General features: G+C 38.0%; 1 protein-coding gene across 2 annotated transcripts in view; it reads left to right on the plus strand.

Annotated features, from left to right (window-relative positions):
- Window positions 1-22,673, plus strand: part of MAGI2 (membrane associated guanylate kinase, WW and PDZ domain containing 2) — a 746,179-nt gene that overhangs the window by 664,171 nt on the left and 59,335 nt on the right. The window contains exons 13-16 of one of the 2 annotated variants that reach the window (XM_010001790.1): window positions 5,366-5,407; window positions 9,884-9,975; window positions 15,625-15,817; window positions 18,899-19,147. In XM_010001790.1, the coding sequence (XP_010000092.1) occupies window positions 5,366-5,407; window positions 9,884-9,975; window positions 15,625-15,817; window positions 18,899-19,147 (576 nt within the window). The remainder of the gene's footprint in view (window positions 1-5,365; window positions 5,408-9,883; window positions 9,976-15,624; window positions 15,818-18,898; window positions 19,148-22,673) is intronic. The other variant, XM_010001791.1, reaches the window with a different exon arrangement.

Here is a 22,673-nt window from a genome sequence, read left to right on the forward strand (position 1 = left end):
ACAGACCACCTTTCCTCTGAAATACCACTGCAGGCATTCAGCTCAGATATTTGTTTAAACTGTCAGCAACAGGAAAGATTTGTCAGTCAGATTTGTATTGACTCATAATGCATAATTTTGAAAATAACGTTCTTGCAGAAAAAAACATTAATGCCATCAGGGTTCCCTAAGTATGATACTTATGCAACAAATAAAAAATATTAGGTGAACAGAACTGAATGCATTATCACCTGAGGAGGTCTATGGCACAGTCTTCATCTAAGTAGAATTTTCTTGCCAATGCTTGTTGGCTGAAGACCTACACAGTTACAGCCCCAAAAATCGAAGGAAAATTTTCACATATTCATTACTGCAAATTTTTCAGACAGAATTTCCCTGACAAAAAAATTGTCTCCAACAATTTTTCCCATTTTTTGCCCATCTCTAGGAAAAAAAAAAAAAAAAAATAAAAAAAAGGAAGAATCACATTTTTTGGTTATGGTGTTTTAAAACGATATATACACATCTGTGCATTTGTATGCATATATAGCACTGTGATCATGTTAAATACATAGTATTGTGAAGTATGATAGAAATATAAAGATGGGAGGGTTTAGTGGTAAAGGGTTTGAAACTGTAAATTCAGAAAATTAGGTTCTAGTTTCAAGCCTTTCTTGAGCTCAGTTTGCTATATCTTTCAGTATTTATGTTCACTAATTTCTCTCCTTTATATCAGGAAGACAAGCCTGCCTTCACTTTGTAAATAAAAGTACTGGAAAATTACTAATTATTGCATATTATCATCAAACTACTGCTTGACCTAGAGTATGAGTAATTGAGCCATAGGAAGCTAATTTCTCTCAGTAATTTCCAGCCAGTTGTTGTTTTCCTTGCATCTACTGCTACCCAAAGAAACAGGATAGGGAAGATCTAAGAATTTATATTACTAAATAAAAATTTAACCTTTTTTTTCTTTTTTAGTAAGACTTGATACAAAACAAAAGGAGAGGAAATTTAGCAGAACAACATCAAATAATTTTGTATTGTTCATCACTGCAGAAGGAGTTACTTGCCATGACAAAATGAATTTGTTGGTTATAAGAACTGACAGGGAAACCAAAAGCATTTTCAAATGGAATTATGAGTATATCATCATCACAATACTGTGGATGTAAAGTGATTTTGATTGCTGGATTGCAAAGTAGGTCCCAAACGGCCTGTGCTAATATGAAGTGTCAGTTTTACGACTGATGGCAATAATAAAGATGCAGTATTCTTTTCCCTTAAACAATTTACACTTCACTAAAAGGTATACAAATAGATTTTCATCTGAAGAATGATAGGGTTTACTTACAAAGACAAAGTCCTAATTTAAGAAAGCTGATTTGTAAGCACTGGGGAACTGGTAATGGGTGCATCAGACCAGTGGGAACTGCATTGCCTGTGTGCAGTTTCAAACTGCTGCTTGCCCAGGTTTAGAAAGGACATTGCAGCATGATCATATTCATTCATTTATGAAACTCCTATTTACCTAAGCATGGCTAGGGCTGAGATGCTGAAATATAAATATTTCCTAGTGCTAGTTTTACTCCATGATTTAGCATTCAATAAAGTATAATCCAGAAAATAACATGTTATAAATATTATCATACTTATCTTTCATCACCATAATTCTTCCTCCAGAGAACACCAGTGGCTCTGCTGGCATAAATAAGAACACCCTTCTTCCATGTTGTAGGTGAACTGTGCTCTTAAGCCTATATCTTCGTAGCAAAGAAGTCTTGATATTTTCAGTGTTGGTTTCAGTTAAGTTGGGACTGTGTCTTGGGTCTTGTTATTATTTATGTGTTTTCACAAATACTTTGCAGCTTGCAGTTTCAAAAGCACAAGTGTAATTTATTTTAGGATAAACACGAAGCCAGATGTGAAGGCTTTTTACTGTTCTATCTTCTAGTAGCAAAATTAGCCTTGATTTTGCATTCATCTGATATGGAAGAAACTTTGATGTATAGCAGGACCCACTGAAATGCTCAGCTGCATCATCATTTTGCAGAACACACAAGAATAGTCCCCGTGTTGGAGATTGACTTCAGTTGCAGCTTTAGAAAAGTAGCAGTTCAGAAGAAGTCGTCTTACTTTTACTTTCCCCTTTCTTGTTTCTAGGACAGGCTAGCTGAACTAAAAAATGAATGCAGCAATTTCACCAAGTATTTTATTAGTTATTCAAGCTCTAGTTGGTGTTTATTTCATTCCAATTTCACCTAAAAGATTGCAACTACTCATGACAATGCAACTACAGAAGTCCAACCAAAAAGACTTTATATGAAGAATACACAAACCTTATGCCAATACTTTAAAGCTTTCTGAACTTTGAATGCCTGTTCATGGTGACAGTGTTGGGTAGTCTGGTGTCTTTTTCCTTATATATATTTATCAATATCTCTTCAAACATGCCTTATGCTACCTCATTTTCTAAGAGGTGGAGGCAGGCGGTTTAACTTGGACAAAGTTTAGAAAAATCCCAAAATTAATTGAATAATAAGTAAATTAAAATTTTCAAAATTCCTTGTGTAAAGCTTAGTTTCCTATAGAAACTAGTTGACAAGTTTTCTGTACAACAGAGCTTGTTAGAGTCCCTCAGTATTTTGGTAAAACCACCAGTCCAATTAGTTTGTTCTCAGCTGATACAAGGCACCAGGATAAATGCTCAAATATGAGCATTCTTCTTGACTGAGGACCAATCTTAGTAGTCTTTCCTCTTCACTTGGAAGTTGCTGTTCTCTAGGGCTTTGCCCCCAGAACTATGTGAGTGTTGAAAAGATCACCTATATCTCTGCTTTTAACATAGGGAAATGTTAAATATTCTTTATAGAACTTTCTGCTTTTGAAGTTTTCTGCTAGCTGCTAACAGTTTGACTATCACATGAACCCACCTATTTAGAGGTTATATTCTATTTTTCAAAGTGCCAGTGACATACATACAAATACCTTGTACTGCTTAAGGACCCAGACTGCTGACAGCAGTTTCTTCCTAAATTGAACATTGCTTTGCTGTATTTATCACAAATACAGGTCTGCACTTAGGTTTATCTTCCTGGCAATCACACACTTTAGAACTTTCAGGCTTGATTCAGTGTCTTCAGCATAGCAAGTTCCAAGTTCCATTTGTGTGAATTTCTAAACTGCAGTGAGAAAAAATGCTAGAAGTTTAATGCTTGATTATGAGATGTTAATTAAAACCAGGAGACACTATAGGAAGTTCTGCAAGGCAAATAAAAAGACATTTATTCAGGAAGAAAAAAGCCAGATCAAACTCAGTGGGTTTGGCTTTGAAGGAAACTACCTCATTGATAGGCACTTTTGCTTGACCACAAATAATAGTTTATAAAAAAGATACTGTTAACTTAATTAGTATGTATGCCTATCTTAACACAGCAAGTTGTCACATACGTTATCTCAGCTTGAGCATGCTTGTGCTTCTTTCACTTTGCTGCTTGAAACCAGCTCTGAGGTGACTTAGGGTGACTGCAAGCAGAAATGGAAACAGAATAAACCAGTCTTACAGCAGCTCAAAAGAATAATTTCAGCTGGATGATCAACAGAAATAGCTTGAGTCCTTTCAAACCTAAAAGCTAATTGAGACTATCAAGATGAAATTGCTTTCTGTACATTAAAATCATTCTCTCTTTTTTAAGAATTCCATTAAAATCTTGAAAGAATGTGAGTTAAAAAAAAAAAAAAAAACAAAAAAAAAAACCCCACACATTTCTCCAAGTTTGCTGTGAAGCAGCATCACTTTCAAAGGTTCTGATTTTCAGGAGTTGTGCTGATAGAATAATTTACATTTAGATAGCACCTCTCATCTTGAAGGATCACAAATCACTTTACAAAATCTGAAGTGTGTGAAGGAATTGCCTCCTTTAACCACCAAAGTAAAGACATGCAGCCGTCTATAAAGTAGAGCTCCATAGCCCACGTGACACAACTCCTAACAGAGCAGGGTGAACACAAATACAACAGAAACACCAAAACCAAAGGGATGTTCCCATCCAGTGCAATCTCTAGGCTGTTTTTTAGGTAAGCAGGGTAGCAATCACCCAAAGGTGAGCAGGTCAGGGCTGTTATACAAATCCTCTTACCAAGAAGGTCGTCAAATGTTCAGTAGCCTCTATCTCCATTTTTGGGAAAATATCTTTGCCTTAGAGCATTAGTTCAATATTGACTTAAGTGGACTATGAACTACTCAGCTGCAACCTTGCTGCCTGTTGGAGATGGTGCACCAGAGGGCTGGTAGTTTTAGTCCAAACTGTTCCGAACTAGCAAGGAGCTGCCTGCAGAAGAAATACTGCATTCTCATTTCTCTCACCACACCCACGCATTACCAGAAAGCTTAGCCAAAATTGCTGCCATGTAGTGCATTCTCTGACTTCTTTCTGCCTGGGACTACCTATTTATAGAGCTAAACCCACTCCTTCTATCTTCCTTCTATCTCAAGAAGATAATATATACTCGTATGTTGCATCCCTGTCCTACAGATGCTGATGTGACAGACCTTATCTCATGTTACCATGAAGTATGAATAGTGTGATATTCTGGTTTAGAGTCATGTGAAAACGTTAGTGCTTTATTCACCCTTTTGCTGTTCATAGGCCAATGGAAATCACCTCTGGTTTGAGATGTTTTGCAATTCACTCTGGGTCTTGCAGAGATAATAAAACAGAAATTCTTAGTCAGAACTTTTCAAAATCAGCAAAGGAAGTGTGACAGTGAATTCAACTATGGACTTATTCCGGATTTCTCTAATACCAGCAAAGTAGTTATATATGAAAATAAATCAGTTATTTGCTACATTTTATCTAGTGAAATGCAAATACTTCAATGCTACCTGCATGAAAAGTAGGTTAAATGTGTTTACCTGCGTTTGCCTACACATATAACCAGCTGTTATTGGTAAAACTTCTAGCAAAATCCTGCAAAATCTTGATGATAAAAGTCATTTTGCAAAGGAGTTGAATGAATGCTGTGGTCAAGTCATCTAAACGCAGTCATTAAACTTTCCCTTTTATTGCTGTACCTGAATTAGCACAAATATTGTCACTAAAACACATTAGCAATTTTATCTTCATCATGTCATGTTAAAGAAACATTACCATCTTACCATCTCTTTAATTTTGCATAGAAATGGACTGGGAGGTCTCTGTCTAGCGGGACTACATACATGTGCCGTCTAGAAAATGAGTAAGGAGGAGAGGATTAAATAAAAAAATTGAAGTAAAAAGTAGAGATTGCACTTCAGTAATTCAAAACACAGCAGAGAAATTCAAGCTGCATCTTTAAATAAATTGAGAAATTTATTTCATCTTTAATTCCCCATTTTCCTATTCAGAACAAGTGCTGCCCAGGACTGGTTTTCGAGCGGATTCCTCTGGCAAGTATTCTTTAGCCTTCATTTTTCTGTAAACTAATTGTCCATTCTGTGTTTTAGTTTTTCTTTCTTTAATAATTTCTCTAGATAATGGCCAGTCACGACTAGTCAAACACAGTTTTATTTTTGTATTAACTTTGTGTGGTTATAGAATGCTAACTCTTGATTTTTTTATCATAGATTTTCATTTGGAGCAAGAAAAAGTATTTCTTTTTCCTCAGCTGGTCTTTTTGTATGTTTTACAATGTTTCACCTGTGCTTTCATATGTTAGTGTTCACTCACATTAAAATGTGTCTCTATAGCTCATGCCCAAATCTAAGCTTAAACAGTATTTTGTATAAAATGGAAATTACTTCTGTCTTCACTTGCGAAAGAACAGAACTCATGTGTAATGCAGGCCCTCCCATTCCTTGCTCCCATAGATCTATCTTGTTGTATAAAAATCTAAAAGCAAAAATTTTTAAAAATTGAAGTTTTTCAAGTGTTTGAATCAATATCAGTCTTATAAACTGGGAATGGACTTGTTTAAAAACAGCGATATTTGATTTCCTAATGTGATCATGTTAAGTGAACAGTTAAAACAGGCTATCTTGACAATCCTATTGAAGTATTTTCTCATCCCACACGTGTTGGTCAGAGATTCTAAATTACATATGATATTAGATGGGCTTTGCAGTAGGGTTTATATGTTGAATAACTCTGAAAGCACAACAGTTTTATTTTATCTTTTTGCTTTGCTAATTTTTAGATCATGGTCTTTTTTTACCAGCTTTTCCTCCTTATAAATATTAAGAGGAAATGTTTATGTTTATAAAAAACTATTCACATTGCAGACCAGCAGACCCATGACTTTCAAGCTTTTCACATCTTTCAAGAGCATCTGAAACTAAGATAAAAACTTGTTGTAGATTTCTGTTAATCACAATTCACAGCAATGATTTATGTGGAAGAAAAATCTTCACCATCTTCAGTAAAAAAGTTCAAATGAATTTTTATTTTCAGAAGGAAAGTTGAGGACACCCAGAAAGACTGTTAAATTATTACAACTAACTTCTTCACCCTTGTTTTAACTGAAATATAGAGAAGATTTAGGGGGAAAAAAAAAAACAAAACCTCAACGTTTACAATACCATCCTAAAGACCAGGTTTATCGCTATAAAGTCATGTAGCACTTGTCCACCTTGACTAATACAGAAAATGAATTAGTCATCTTTGGAGATGTATTTTCTCTTCATACTTTTAAGAAATAATTGCATGTACACTTATTAATGTGTAATTCACCTAGAAATGCAAATGTATGCAGTACAAAAATGTAGCTAGGACTTGATAATCACTCTTCACCTATGAAATCTCACTATTGTTCAATAACAGTCTATTCTGGTAACTTTACATTTAAGGCAAATTCATTGTCATTCAAGATCAGAAAGCAAAATTTCCCAGTGCTCTTTACTGTCCTCACTATGCAGCAGTGGTCACATTACAGCTGGTCCAATACCATTCTCAAATTCATGGGGGAGCCAGCTGGTTTTATAACCCACCCAAGTGAGTTGTTTTGTTTTTTCTCTCTTCAAGGCCAAGTGATCCGTTAAAAATGTTTTCCTTTACACAAAAAGAAGAAACAAAATGCTGTACCTGTAAAAAAGACATTGAAGTTACTAGCAGGCAAATCTGAAGGGTGTTTTTTCTAATATATGTGTGCAGAGAGGCAAGGGAGAACAAAACACAATGTAAAAAGAAATTGCTAGAAAGCAGATAAGCAATTATACCAAAAGAACAGTTTCTGGACTGAAAGGATGATATTAGTGGAGAGCCTTGCAGTAAGTCTTCTGTGCTGTTTTCATTAATGACCTAAGCACTAGGTGGAGATCAGATCCACATTCAGACACATAACTTCAGGTATCTATGGTGTAGTTGTCTCCAGAATGTTGGAGAGCTGGTCAGTGCAGCCAATGGAGTCATATCAAACCAAGCACAAAAGCTGAAACAACCAGCAAGAACAGTGGAGGAAACACTGTTAAGTGTAGTACTCAGTAGCTGGAGATAGGATGATGCTACTGTGAAAAAATAAGTAAAATCATGGTGTGCAATCCTACAGTGACAATTCTGAATTAGGTGAGTGACCAGGTGACAAAGGCCACAAACAAGCTCAGATGCTAGTGCTGTCTTTTCCAGTGTCTTTCCTGGCAAGGTCTGTGTGCTGTTTGCTTGCAGAAGCTTGGAGTAATGGGGAGCTGGTCTAGATGACCCAGATATTCTTTCCAGTTCCATGTTTTGTTTGCTTGGTGGGTCAGAAAATAACATCATCTTTTTAAAGCAGTTTTCAGTGACCTGGCAAGAGTTGGCAGACAATGGGCTGTGTAGACTTCCAGCTCTTTGGGATGGAAGGCTCTCTGAGCAAGCATGATGGCACATGATAGCTTCCAATCTGTGTTAGAACTTACAGAAAAGTATGGCCAAAGAGTATTTTTAACCTAAACCTTTTCATGGTCAACCAGGCTTAACTATTCTATTCTAAATTGGCAGAAAAACAGCCTCTTAAAAACATAGTGCCTTTTTGTGTCTGGTGCAAACATTGGTTTGGATCAGCATTGTTAATGTAGGTGTTTGAGGGAAGTTTTTATCTTAGTGAGCCAGTGTATATATTCTTCACATCCTGATAATCTTATACTTTCTTAATATGTTCCCAACTATGCATATTAATTCATGTTTGTGCAAATAAGGGTAGTGCTTGCTTTGTGACAGACTGCTGGTGATCCTACTGTGCCTATCTACAAAGCCCTCTCCCCGATACTGTGCCCCATGCTTGTTACACTTAGGCATAGCAAATCAAGTAAAGTTTCACTTTCATCTTCAAATTCCTTTGCCTCTCACAACTTTGAAGCAACCTTTGTATTAAATTAACATACTGTACATGTACAAACCTAATTTGCTCTTTCATTCACTGCTGAGAAACAACAAATAAATTGAAAAAAGTCAGGACAATAAGCTGCTAGAATCTTTTGGGGTTTGACTTCTAAACATATGAGAACCAAGTTGGTAGAGAAAAGTAATACTTTTTCCAGTCTCACTCATACAATGCTGAAACAATGCACTTTCTAGTCCAGAGAAGGGGGGAACCCAACAAGCATTAAGGCACAAAAGTATCTGTTCTGCTGTCTGACAGTTCTGCTGTCTTGGGAGGGTTTTTCTGCTTGGTCATTGTGTAGAGCCACTGCATGTAGTTTTGTGTTTTTCTTTGCAAGACCTGGAAAAACTGAATCAGCTTTAATCTCAGATTAAAACAGGGATCTGCCCAACACTGCAGTTTGTGAGGTGTCCTCTCATGGCTCTGGGGGATATCTGTAAATCAGAGTGGCTGAAATATTATCTGTAGTTTTTTTGCCTCAAGGGGAAAGAAGGCTCAACTGCAGATGCTACAGAATATTTTGCTGAAATAAACCTACTTGTTACTTTTTGTCTTCTGGGGTTGGCAACAAGCTGACATTGGCCAAAATCTGTCCCAATTTATAGGCCAGAGTGCAGTATGTACAAAAGAACATTCTTGTTAATCACTGTCCTGCTTTGAGTCCTGATCCTAAACATTCAAAGTAATAGTCAAAATGGACAATTTGTTAGTCCTCCAACTGCTTACTGTTTCACTTTATACAATATGAAATTTTACTCAAAAATTCTTTCTTTTTTTTTTTTTTTTATTTTGAGGGCATCAAGACCCAAAACAATAAAACACTATGTTCCTAATCTGTTATATTCCAGGGCAGAATGCATGTTTACAAGCAAGTTATGCAGGAAAATGGAAGCACAATTTTAATGATTCATAAAACTCTTGAGACTTTAATTGAGTAGCATTAAGGAGATCTAGTTAATGATGTTAGCTTTCAATTTAAACTCTGAGAGTCAGAGGTTTATAATCATAGCTTTCATCAAAATTCTTTGTTGAGGGTATTACTTGCAAGTGGAGTACTTAAAAGCTGCATTACATAAAAAGACACGGTGGTTTATGTCTGTATGTGGCTCTAAACCAACTTGCAATGATTATTTGTCTTTTCTTAGTTGAACTGACAATTTCTCTATGTATCGTTATCCCATTTAATTTTATTCTCTGTAAGTTTTAACAAACTGCAAGGAAAACACAAATTAAACTCCAGAGGTGAATTACTAGCAAGATATTATGCAGTCAGTTGGAGGAAGAAGGCACCTTTATAAACTATTTTGAAGAGAGTTTCCCAGTATTGTTCTCCTGTGAATGTATTATAGCTCAGTTTAGTGTATTCTACTGAACATAATCATCCTCCAAGATACCTACATTTTCAAGTCTCCTCCTAGTCTTTGTAAAACATATTGTGTCCCATTTGTTCCCACCAGCTCTAACTAGGATGCCATTAGTCACGTGCAATGAACGCAAGGTGGGAGGGAAGATGGTTCAAATTCTCAGGACAAAGCCAAAATGCTCTGCTTAGTGGGATTTTCCTTTAAACCAGGTCCCGATTACAAGGAGCTGGATGTTCACCTTCGGAGAATGGAATCTGGGTTTGGCTTCAGAATCCTGGGAGGAGATGAGCCTGGACAGCCTGTGAGTTGTTTCTTCCTGACTTTATTTTTATAGCTCTAAAATCTGTGCAAAGATCAGAAAAATATTACTATGTAGCTGAAAACAGATGAACACCATATTAAGGCTTTTTTATTCATCCATAGAAAAAGACAGGACTCCCATATCTAAAAAACGTCACAGTAAATTAAGTTAGAATCAGGTGGAATTAAGTTATAAACAGTGCATCAATCAGCCCTTTACTACAGCGTGTGACCTAGTGGTTTTTAATCCTGACCTTCCAAAACCAAGTTTAAGCACAAGATTTTAAAAAATCAGATTACAAAACACTATGTGTAACTGTGTTCAGTGTAGACAGACTGTATAGATGCGTAAGGTTAAAAGATACTGTTGAAAATGCAGCTTATTTCCAGAAACACAGAAGGCCCCCCCAGGGAACACTAGTCCATGTTCCAGGTTAGATGACAACGTATGGTGGCCTAAACATGGTAGCTTTCTACCATTAGGAGAGAGACATTCCTCTAAGAAAATAACAGGTAATAAAACCAGCATACATACATTGCAGATGTAATAAAATATAAAGTAATATAAATATATATATATATATTTAAAGGAATGTGTACATATTTTGCTGAATTAGTGATATTGCTGAATTAGTGATAAATAATACAATTTTGAGGGAGCAGGCAGAATGAATACTCCTTCAGGATACCTTTGATGATGTAACTATGGCGTGTCAGTAAGGACAAATCCCAAATTGATAATAAAATTTTATTATCAGGACCTTATGTATAGTCTGATTCCTGTGTTAGCACATTTCTGAAATAATGTAGAACTAGTTGATAGATGTATATATTCCATATCAAATTAATGCAGAATAATAAGGTTATCATTCAAACATTAACATTAACTAACAAACAGCTGTGAGAAACAAAGCAGCTCCTCTTTTTTAAAATTGTCAACATCTGTTGAGGTACTGATAAATATTAATAGTTTACTCATGCCTCCTGTAATAAGAAACAAATGCACTGTATTCTAAAAAAGGTGCTTCAAGTGCTGATTGAAATGCAGAGACCTTATTTTATAAGTGTTTTGGAATTTACCTTCAAAGCTAAATAAGGTGTAGCTGTACAGAAGAACTTCGGAACATCACTGTTCCATCATGCACACTTGCAGGGGATCTGAAGTTCCTTCTAGCATCTAATCTTCCTCCATGGGGCATGTCCCAGCGCACATAAAGTGAGTCCACTGAGCCACCATCTGCCTGTTCTCCACCTATGTATTTTTCCTGTCCTTTCTGGATGGCCCAGCCAGAGTGGGTTCTAAATGCTCACCTACTGAGTGAAACCAAAAAATTAGTATGTTAGGAGCTAGAGGAAATGTCCCATTATAATATTTTATCCTGCAAAGAACTGGCACTAGTGGAAGATTAGGAAAACTCCCTTTACCTGCTTCAGACAGTAGTGTCAAGTGACATTTCCCACCTCCCAGGAAAGTGGCTCTGGCTGAAAGGGTCCTCTGTATTTTAAGAAATTCTGTCTTGGTGTCTCCTTTAGTGCTTTTTCATTACAAATGGAAAATTAACTAGTCACAAACTGAGCATCTGACTGGTTCTGCAGTTTGGAGGTTTTCGGCATTCTCATGGGGTAGAGTGCAGCTCAAATGCCTCACCTAAAAAGTGATTATTTATACCAAATTTATTTATTTCAACTAAAATGACTGAGAGAAAACAGGTTTAGAGTATCTAATATCCTGTTAGTTAAGAATAAAAGCCAGTGTTGTGGGAGGCCTGAATTTCTTTCTGCTCAACAATACAGCAGAGTGGGAATTTGGAAGTGAACCCTTTGCCTCCCAGCTACATACATTATGCACTGAACTGTTGCAGAGGAAACAGCTCTTTCAAGTTTCTTTTCAGTGAAAGATTGACCTGGCTTTACTGTCCAAAGTCAAAGAGTCATAGCTGGATACCAAGAGCAGAGATAAGCACCTTGCTGGTTTTGGAAAACAAGAGCAAAAATGCTGCCGTTTGCAAACCACTTCCTAAGATACTTCATGTTCCTTCTGAACAATTGCTCTCAGCCTGCATGTACTCTCAAGGTTGTTTCCTCTATTTCAGTGCTTGCAAATACAAAAGCAATAGTCCCCCAGATGTATCAATCTAATAGGCTTTATTTCTCCCCACAAATCATGTCTCAGAGTCCTCAGGAATGAACAGGACCTTGGCTTGAGGCTGAGGAGCCTACGAGTCAAAAAGGCACCTCCTTAGAGAAAAGTATTGCAGTGGTGAACTTCTCAATTCTCACTTCCTTTCTGTTGCTTATCTATTTGTTTTCACTGCTCAGATTCATCACTGATAAAAATGACAGGTGTATACCACTTTTTTTAGTTTCCATCTATTTTGTATTCAAAATACAAGACTTCTTAACTCTGCTTTCTCTCCTCCACTGCTTCCCTGCTCTCCCATGGACAGCCCACCTACAGCCTCCCATTCCTTTCACCTCCAGAAAAAGAGAGGCAGTTTCTGCCTGTCCTCCACCCCCTGGGTTTCCTATGAAACAGGAACTGAGACAATTTGAAATGTTTGTTTCAACTCTCCCTGCTGTGCAGTCAGGTAACACAGAACAAAAAGAAGCTTTCATTGCCTTTTGTCTTTGTGGTTTTGTTTCTAAAAAGGCATCTGGATTCTTTAGCATAATGCAATAAGCTTTTCAAAGAAGTAGAATCCACATAAAGCTTTTTAGAGCTATAATACTGAGACTACAGAGGGACTAAAGCTTAATTTCCTTCTAGTTGTATCAGCTGCCTGGCACCTTTGAAAGAGAAAGTCCTGTTGGACTACTCGACTTTCTCTGTGTGTAAGCATAAAGATGCTTTCCAAATGAGAGATATTTTATATATATATATATAAATTTTAAATATCAAGACTGTGGGTTGTGCCATTTCCAATCATCTCTCAAATCTCATGAGATTACACTATCACAGGTATGTATCACATTTCCCAGTGTGCTGAGAAGTTAGAGATAATATGACTGAATTTTAATAACACTGAAATGTTGCACATATTGGAACATTGGAACTTCACTAAAGTTTCAAATTGCTGTCCCAAAGCAGAGAAATATTTTGGGTACATTTGTGCAGGATCACAATCACAGGGATATGTACATAATTACACTAAGTGTTTTACCTTTTCAAAACTGGGATTCATCTCAAAAATGCCTGCAAGATATACTTCTGTATTCCTTTTATGATCCGTGCCAAAAAAAAAAGGCATTTCTAAGACATAACAGATGTCCATAGAGTAAAATGTTAGGATAATGCAAGCCACACCTAGGAGCAGTGATTAGATGGCTTGGATTATTGGCTTGGATTTTGACATCGCAGAAACTTAAAATTAGGTTAATCACACCTTTTATATGTCTTACTTAAGTTTTACTGTGTGCCTGTGAAGCTACCCTCTTTCATTCAGAGAAACTGAAACACAAAGTCAAATAATCGTCAAGAATCACAAAGAAACTCAGTACTCAAACAGATTAATGTGTATGAGTTAATAAACCAGGCTTCAATTTCAGATTATGCTGGGTCACAGTCTTCCTAATACCAGCATTCTTCATGTTAAATCTCAAAAAATAGGTGAAACTTTCCCTTTTCTCTGCAATACACTCTTTATTGCCTACATGTCATCATGCTTTTCCTCACACATTCAAAGCAATCTCATGTCAAGTATGAAACTGCATTACAGAAGCAATCCTGATAAATATTTTTTCCAATTTGTTTTTTGCTTGAGAATTTATAACTATTATGGAAACTACTCAGCCATGAAATGAGAGCAAGATACTGGATAAGAAACAAGTTCAGACACAGAAAAGGAAGAAGTAGGAAAATTAAGTTATTCTTGCTATACCAAATAACAGATATGGTAGCCATCATCTTGACAAACACACCTACCTGAAGTGTTTAAGTAGAACTCTGCCACTTACATTAGTTCAGTTCCACCACTGAGATGAGTAACACCATCACGTTCCACTGTGGACATGTGAAATATCAACAATAATTAGTCAAAACTAGAAAGGGATTCTTCACTTTGCTGTAGATACTGATGACCTACCATGATGTGTGCTGCACTTGTGTTTCTCAAAAGGTTAAAGATGCACAAACTCTTCAATACTTTGGCAGCCAATTATAAAACCAAAGGAGGAAGGCAGCCCCTACAATATTTCAAGCTGCAGAAGGTTATCACCTGTCTCTTCCTAAGATAACTAGGAAAAAATTCTTACTCATATGAGGTGCCTAAATGTAAAGGTTTTAGGAATACTCTGTGGAGATCTTTTTTCCTGTCCAGTAAAGGAGCATAAATACATATTTCATAGTTGGATTTTGCACAATTTTTCAAAGCTTTAAGGTATATTCTTTCACTGTTTGAAGAACAAGGTGGAGAACCTGAAAGACACTCTCCGGCAACTCAGCCTGGCACGACTTAACAGGTTCCCAGGAACACCAGGAAGCAGGAAAATGCCACATCGTGCTCTGTCTTTGCTAAGCTTTGAAAGCAAAAGTGAGCCAAGAGGAGGCTAGAAACTGGCGGAAATTCTCCAGGCTCAACATGGGGTTTCATTTCAGCGCTCTGCTGTGGTACTTGCAGCTCTACAGCTGAGACCATGAAAAAACACAAGGCCACCTGCATGACTACCATATCTAGCCTTTGCAGTTCATCATGAAAAGCAATACTTGATAGCTTTTATCTTTTATCATTTAAAGCAGATTGTCACATGGGTGTCAAATCCATCATTCTGTGCTCACTCACACATTGAACACAAGAGAGGAAAATTTGGAACACGCTCTGTGAACACTTGAATATTCTTTCAAAGAAAGCAGGTTTTGTTTGAATCAGTCTCAACTGCTGTACCAGTTACTCCATGGGGAAAATATATATGTCTTCTTCTAATAAATTATGTGACTTTATGTGCATAGAAAGTGGAGAAAGTCATTAAAAGGTTTTGAGCAGGTTTTTTGCCAGTTTATACATCCCATAAAAATTACATTGAAATGTCGATTTATGAAAACAACATCTGCCCAGAGTAAGCTGGCTTTTTTCCTCTATTTTCATGTTGTTAATCAACCACTACCTGAGCAATTATTCATTATGGGTAGTAACATTTGATGTAGCATTTCTTTTCCCCTAAATATTCCCAAAGCAAACGGTGTATTGGAGTCACTTCCACTACTGATCTCAAGTGTGTAAGTCCAGGTTGTTATATGACACAGCAATGAGCAACCTTCAATAAGAAACATGCAAACTATTTTTAAGTCGAAAGGACCTTTACATGAAATTAATCTGTTTAGACATTCTGCATAATGTATTCTATATAAACTCAACACTCCTTACAGACAGGTTGTCTTGATTTGAAGATAACAGGTAGATCATCCTTAGATCAAGATTCTCAGGCATATCACTCCTACACAGGTGGGAAACATCTTGTCTTCTTACCAAAGACAAGGAAGCATCTTCAATCGTACCCTCAGAGAAGGAGCACAGCTTTCAGACATGCAGATCTTTTCACCCTCACTGATGACTAGCTTATATTTGAAAAAAAAGGGAAAATCACTGCAATATTCATGGCACTAAATTGGAGGCTCAATGTATATATGACTGGGTTTTGTTTCTTTGCTGTCCAGATTCTCATCGGAGCAGTAATTGCCATGGGCTCAGCAGACAGAGATGGCCGTCTCCATCCTGGTGATGAGCTGGTGTATGTAGATGGGATTCCAGTGGCCGGCAAAACCCACCGATACGTGATTGATCTTATGCATAACGCTGCCCGGAACGGGCAGGTGAATCTTACTGTGAGGAGAAAGGTGCTACCCACGGGTAAGTGAAGGCTGGGAGAAAGGAAAAAATGGATCTCAGCGACGGCTGCACAAACAGCTGCTGTTTTATAAAAATAGAGATATTTTAAAGTGAATGTTTGTGTTGTTTTGAAGAGAGAATTGTAAATATGTGTCCCTCGTTTCTGTGACCAAAAAAACCAACCTGCAGCTGAGTGTTGTTTCCTTCACAAGTGGAAACAATACTGGCAACCCCAGTGTGGTGAACATGAGTGCTCTGGGCTTGTTCCATGCTGTCTTGGTCTGTGCTGTCTCCTCCTGTCCGCTTTTGGGACAAAACTTTCACCTAGGCTGTCAAAGCTGACTGTGTCAAAAAGCAATCAGAGAAAGTCTGAAAGACTGTTAATTGTTTAGGGAAGGAACTCATTTCACTCTTGTATGTGTTAAAAGCCCATTTCTGGTCTCACTGATGTCATCTGGAATTTCCTCCCCGACTGCAACGCAAGCTGACTGAAAACCTCCTGTATGGCACAAGCGGCTCCTAGGAATAGGGCCGGATCCCCCCTTCAAGCAGACACTCCCAGAAAATAAACCTAAAACAAAATCAAGAATTTGAAGTAAATTAAACCTTTAGACTAGCTCGTTCTCAATTACTGAAAAACACTGAAACCTGGAAAAATGTGTGGCAGCATCTATTAAAGCTTTTATGGGAGACTTCACTGCCGTTGCTTACTCGAGGAAAGAAGTTCATTTAAGAACTTCTAAAGCGTTTGTGGTGAGTACACTTCACTGAGGCATCAGAAATGAGCAAACCCACGTTGCCAGCCTGTCCTGTCGTCTGCCTCCCCGCGCCCTAGATCTGCTGTCAAGTGCCTGCGCCGTTCCCCTTCGCTCCCCTGCCAAAAAGCCACCCTCCCACTCACCTTCGTCTTCGCAGTCCCCCTCCCACTGCGGCACCGCAGCTCCCTGCCGGCCGCGCTCTCGCAGGACTGACTTTCTTCTGTTGCTGACTCCAGAGCCCTCCAGCCAGAAAGGTCCCCCTGCGCCCGGCGCGACGCCCCCTCGCAGCTCCCCCAGCGCTAGGAAAATGGCCAATAACCAAGGTAATCCGCTTGCAATTAGCACCTTTCCCGGGTCAGCCGGCTATGCAGACCGCAGGCAAAATTAGCCAGAGGGTTAGCATGGAGCGGATGCCAGCCTTTGCTGCTGCTTGTTAAGTGTGAAATAAAAGGGTCTATTAGGCACTCTGGTCTCCTGGCACAGCAAATGAAGCAAGCTGGTAAAACACCTGGAGTTATTCTTGGGCCTCGAGAGTGCCACACTGGGGAGTATCGTGTGTAACTCGTTAATGTTTCAGCATTTCAGAAGCTGAACAGGATTTTAATTTGGTGGGTTACAAATATAAGCTTTGTGGAAAAAACTTTAAATTACTAATGTTGGGCATGACTGAAAAATGCAATACTAATGTATCCAGCCAATTGATTAAATGTGAATTTCTTACTAGCATGAATGTATTCAACAGAGAGATCTGGGGCTTTCCTCATCTGCCTGATAGCTGATGTATGAATCTTAGACCTCACATGGAATCACTGTTTTGCAGGGATACTTACCCTGATCTGGAACAGAAAATTGCCATTCACAAACTCTGGAAAGGAGTTTGATTAGGAAGATGTGGTATTCAGAGCAATGAAGATTAAAATGCCATTTTTTTCACAGGCAGAAGCAAAATGTGATTTTTTTCTGATCAGTATCTATTGCACAGCTGACAACTGAATAGCCATTTAAACCTTTTCTCCTTTTTCTTTCTTTTCCTATACCTAATGGCATACAGTCACATTCATTCATGGCCAAGCCAGGTCTTGGTCATTGTGCAGGGTAAGATAATTTCCTTCCTGTTGCAGCCAGACTAACATAAACAGTACTCAGTTTTCTGAAACATGACAGCCAGAGAATGAGATCTCTCTTGTCACTGACTATGGCATTTAGTTGCAGATTTGGTTCAATAATTCTTGGAGATTTTCAATTCTAACGCAGAATTATGATAATTGTTTGCTTTTCTTCCTCTTTATTCTCTCTAATCATTTTATTTCATAGTTCCAGAAGGACTGCTAAAGGACACACCTGACTGAGAAAACAACAGCTTGTCCTTGGATGATGTTTATTTTGTTAATATATACACACTGAAGGTCTAATTTGCAAGCTCTCTTCCTCGGATCTGTGTGCGTGTGCAAAAGCTCTTCACTGTTCTGTAGAATTACTCTGCGACCCTCGTTGCTCCAAACAGAAAACATATTACTTACATTCATCTGAAAGCTCTGTATTAAAACTGTCAATAAATGCTGATTTGTGTTTACAACTTGGATCTATCAGGAATATAAATCCTTTTTCTTTTTTCCATCTGGAAGTATAACTTTATTCTTTTCAATTGTCAAAGTTCTTGTACTAAAAAAATGTGTGATCCACAAGATTTAACTTGTTCCTTATTCTTGTTACTATAAAGCAATAGAGAAGTGTGGATGGACTCCATTTTCACTTCTGTCCTTTCCAACTTGCCACACAAGAGCATCTGCAGAACCTTTCACTGAGCACTGCTTCTGTCATAGCACCCACAGAATAACTATTTGTGATTATTTTTCACTGTATATCTGCTCTGTTCCATGAACATCTTTTGAGCCTGCTAATCAACTTGTAAGGAGTATATTATGCAGCTAATCCTAATTACTCCATGTTAGCTGCCTGCTTACATTCTTTTAATCCAAACACAAATAATTTGGGATTAAATGGTCACGATTTCTTCTTGATGACAGATCAACCAGCAGACAAGGAAATAGTGCTTGCTATTGTTTTTTCAATCCCAGAAGCCACTGTTTCTTACTTTCCGTCCCTCCCTTCTAGATAGCTTAGCAGCGGGTGTTCATGCCTGCATTATCTGATTGCCCTTGAATGTTTTGCATAATTGTGCATATTCCTGTCTCTCTGCATCTATTACAACTCCTGGTTTAATATTTGCTGTAGTCTGGGCTATAGACAGTCAACTGTATTCATGTTGCATTAGCAAATGTAGTGTAAGTCACAGAGTCACTGAGCAAGTCAGACTGTAACACTGGTGTGATTCATGTTGTAGGAGAACCGTGCCCAGAGAATGGCAGAAGCCCAGGCTCAGTGTCTACACACCACAGTTCTCCAAGAAGTGACTACACTACTTATGCTAACAGTAATCACGCTGTCTCTAGTAGCAATGCTACACCCCCCGAGGGCTTCACTTCTCACAGCCTGCAAACCAGTGACGTTGTGATCCACCGCAAGGAGAATGAAGGCTTTGGCTTTGTTATCATCAGTTCCCTGAACAGGCCTGAATCTGGGTCCACAATAAGTAAGTACACCTCATTTTTCAGCTTATACTTATATAATTTATTTTTTCAAATAATAATTAAAACCTGACATCTGCTAATTAGTTGCTGCAGAGATTAAAACTGCAGCTACTCTCAAGGTTCCAGGGACACCATTGGTTTGTTGCATCTTAGACAAAACCAAAAGTTATTCAGACCTCTGAAGCTCTGTGATTCACATACTCATTTGGCTGTCAGAGCATGACAGGATTCACCCACAAAGTGGATTTTCTCTTTTCTCGTATCCCACAGAGACACTCTGCAAGTAACCAACAGGCTTATGTGAATAAATTATTCCTGCACATGCCATTTAATTATACCTTTTTTTCTCTTTTTCTCTTTTTTTTTTTTTTTTTTTTTTTTTTAATGAAGATGAAGTTCAGGAACTTGAAACAAAAACTGAGATCAGGGCAAACCCTGTGACAGCAGTTGTCCGGTTAAGGCACTGCAGAAGCTATTGGAAAATGGGAAAACTGGTTAGAGTTAGGCAGATGTGCAGGAAGGTTGATTTTTTAACTGTCTTGATAATACATAGAAAAAACGTTACTACTGAGTACAGGGAGACAGTGAGTATAGTGGCAGGATCTGCCCTTAACAATCATAGCTCACTTTTGTCCAGAAAACTGATGCTTCTTGGATATAAATTTTATAGCTTTAATATCTGGTGCCATTTAATATCTGGCATCTGATGCCATTTGAGATGTCCTTGGTAACTCTAGAGAGAGGTCAGGCAGGTGTGACATAGGACACACAGCAGGCTCAGACCCTTTGTAGTGGCAGCTGCAGGCACGGGGGTGCCTTTGGGTGTTTCAAGCTGCATTTAACCAGCTGTGAGCTGCACCCCTTGGCAGGAGGAAGAATAATAGTCTTTCCATTGAGAGACATCCACATCTCCCACCAAATCCATTGAAAATTGTCAAAGCTGGCTACTGCTAAAAAAGCAAGACAAATGAGAACACTCATCATTTTGCAAGTTGCAGCCTAAAGGAGTCCTTTTCCTGAATTCAAAACATATTTTGAAGGAACTGCTCTTTTGCCCAAAACTGCTTCCTGAGGAAATAAAATAGCAATTTTAACTTTTAGGCCCAAACTTCACTCTTCTAAATTCACAATAGAAAAGCAATTACAAGAGTACTGGGAAAGCCATAACTCACAATAGCAAATGGTCTCAGAAAACTTCTTTGCAGTATTTCATGATCATGCACTTATTAAAAGAGTTGCTTTTCATATTACCTCAGCTGAATTTTAAAATCCCATTATTGCTAGAATTAATATTGTAACAAACCCATGGATAATTAGCCTCTTGGGACTCTGAGTTTTCACTTTATTGAATATAATAGGCAATTGGAAGTTCTCTGCCAAAGATCAGACAGGAAAAAAAAAATCCATAGAGGACACTGAGATACATACATATTCATCAGCTAAGTCAGTCATTAATTTTTCAAGAAAATTCTTTCACACATAAGGTTTGTGGTTGGGGGAGATGGAGAGGGAAAGAGAAGAGAAAAAGAAAGAGAAAGAGAAGGATAAAATATCCAAGCAACCCTGTGACTGGAGTATTGTGCTGAGGACACCAGAACCAGGTTCAAGATCCTGCTTGGCCTCCTATCCTCCAACATGTCCTTCTCCCCAGGCAACTACTAAGACAACCACTGTTGAACTTCAGTTGAACACCTCCAATAGTAAAGGAAAATGACAGTCTGCTGTGGAACTGACAAGCAAATTTATTCAGATAATAACTGCATTGAATTTCAGTCATCCCAAAGAGCACCCAAATCCTAAGTTTAGAACAGCAATGAACCAAAAAAATGCATTTGCTGTAGATAGTGACAGAATAGAGAAGAAAATACCCTCTCTGTGTGAATTATGTTTAAAAAATGTAGTAGAAAAAAAAAAAAAGGCTGAAAATTACATCTGTCATCAGTAGTAAAAACAGCCTAAAAATCATTGGCTATTTGTAGTTTAATGGAGGTTCATTTTCTTTACTCAATATTATTTAGGTGGAGTAATTTGGGCTATATCAACAGGAGTGTAGCCAGTAGATTGAGGGGAAATTATTAGCCCCTTTTGCACAGCGCTCGTTAGGAGTCATCTAGAATACAGCATCCAAGTTTTGGGCCCTTAAATACAAGAAAGGCAAGAAAAAGTTCACCAGCAGCCACTGAGACATCTTGAAGTCCCTTCTAGATTGAATTAACATCAAATCCTTTTATTACAAGGCACAGTCAGGGCTGGAAGGTGTACTATTGCCAGGAAAGTATCAATTGGATGTAGGAGGTCCAAAATATAGCTTACACCAATACAGAAATATGGATCTGCATGGCACCATCTTAAGGACCATGGTAGTCACTCACTTCTCATAGTAGTGTGTTAAGTTGGTAAAATGTTTTGCTATCATTCCAATGTTTCTGGTTTTGGAGCCAGTGCACTTGTTGCCAGCTCATGCATCCCCATGTGGCACAGAATGATGCTGTGCAAGCATGCCCTAAACATACACAGTTAAATGTTAATGTAGTAATTGTGAGGCAACACTGAAAGAATTAAAATGGACAAAATAGGTCAGAAAAGGAAATATCTTGTCATGCCATACACTGCTAGGTATAGTATAGCCTAAGAAGCTGTCTCACTGGGAGCATCCTCAGGGCAAAGTGAAAAAGATTTCCTCTGATTTAAGAATGTTTATTTTGATAACTCTGTTCTCTTCTCTACTTTCTTGTAAAAACAAAAAACTTGATGACTTGAAAGCATAAGTAGCATCATCATTTTTACTCAAGAAGGCAATTAATCATGCAGTGTAAGTATTTTCCTTGCTCTTGAAATCACACTTCTAAACTATGTTTTGCAATCTACCAGTAGACATTCTTGGTACAGGAGTGTGACCCTTGAGTCACTAGGAGCTTGTGCTTTAAGCATTGTTAAAATTGAGTTATTTATTCAGGAAGAGTTGCTATGAGTCTGCAGAACCATGGGTTTTCTGCTTGGCAGCTGACTCAAAGCTCCAGTGGTTATGCAAAAGCTCATCCTCTGGGTGTTTGCCAGGCAAGTTAAAACCAGCTCTGATTGTGAAACTGTAGGACCACCCCATGAAGTCAGGGTGGCAGGACTGCAGCTGACTCTTCTACCCCTTTCCCACCCTCTCTCATGGGGTGTGAGCTGCACTGTTCACACACAGGCCATTATGAGTGCTTCACACTCCCTCTCACCTGGAAAAGAATCATGAAAGACTTGGGGATTCCCAGTATTGAGGATATTCTTGTCTTAAGGTCTATGTCAACTTCACTCTCAACTTGCTTTGAAAGGTGTACAGCATCATAGCTGACTCGCAGACTTGCCTTTGCCTTGCAGAAATCTTCAAAATACTAAATGCATTTTTTTTACTCTTGGTACAGGCACAGAGTGAGAGTGGGTACAGCCATAACTAGAGAATAGACTCATTTTTCACATTTTGAGATAGGTAGCACTGTAGCATCTGTCATTTAAATAAATTACTGTTAAGTAGTTAGGAATCAG

The sequence above is a fragment of the Chaetura pelagica genome, unplaced genomic scaffold, assembly GCF_000747805.2.
Source record: "Chaetura pelagica isolate M959 unplaced genomic scaffold, ChaPel_1.0 scaffold137, whole genome shotgun sequence".
NCBI lineage: Eukaryota > Metazoa > Chordata > Aves > Apodiformes > Apodidae > Chaetura > Chaetura pelagica.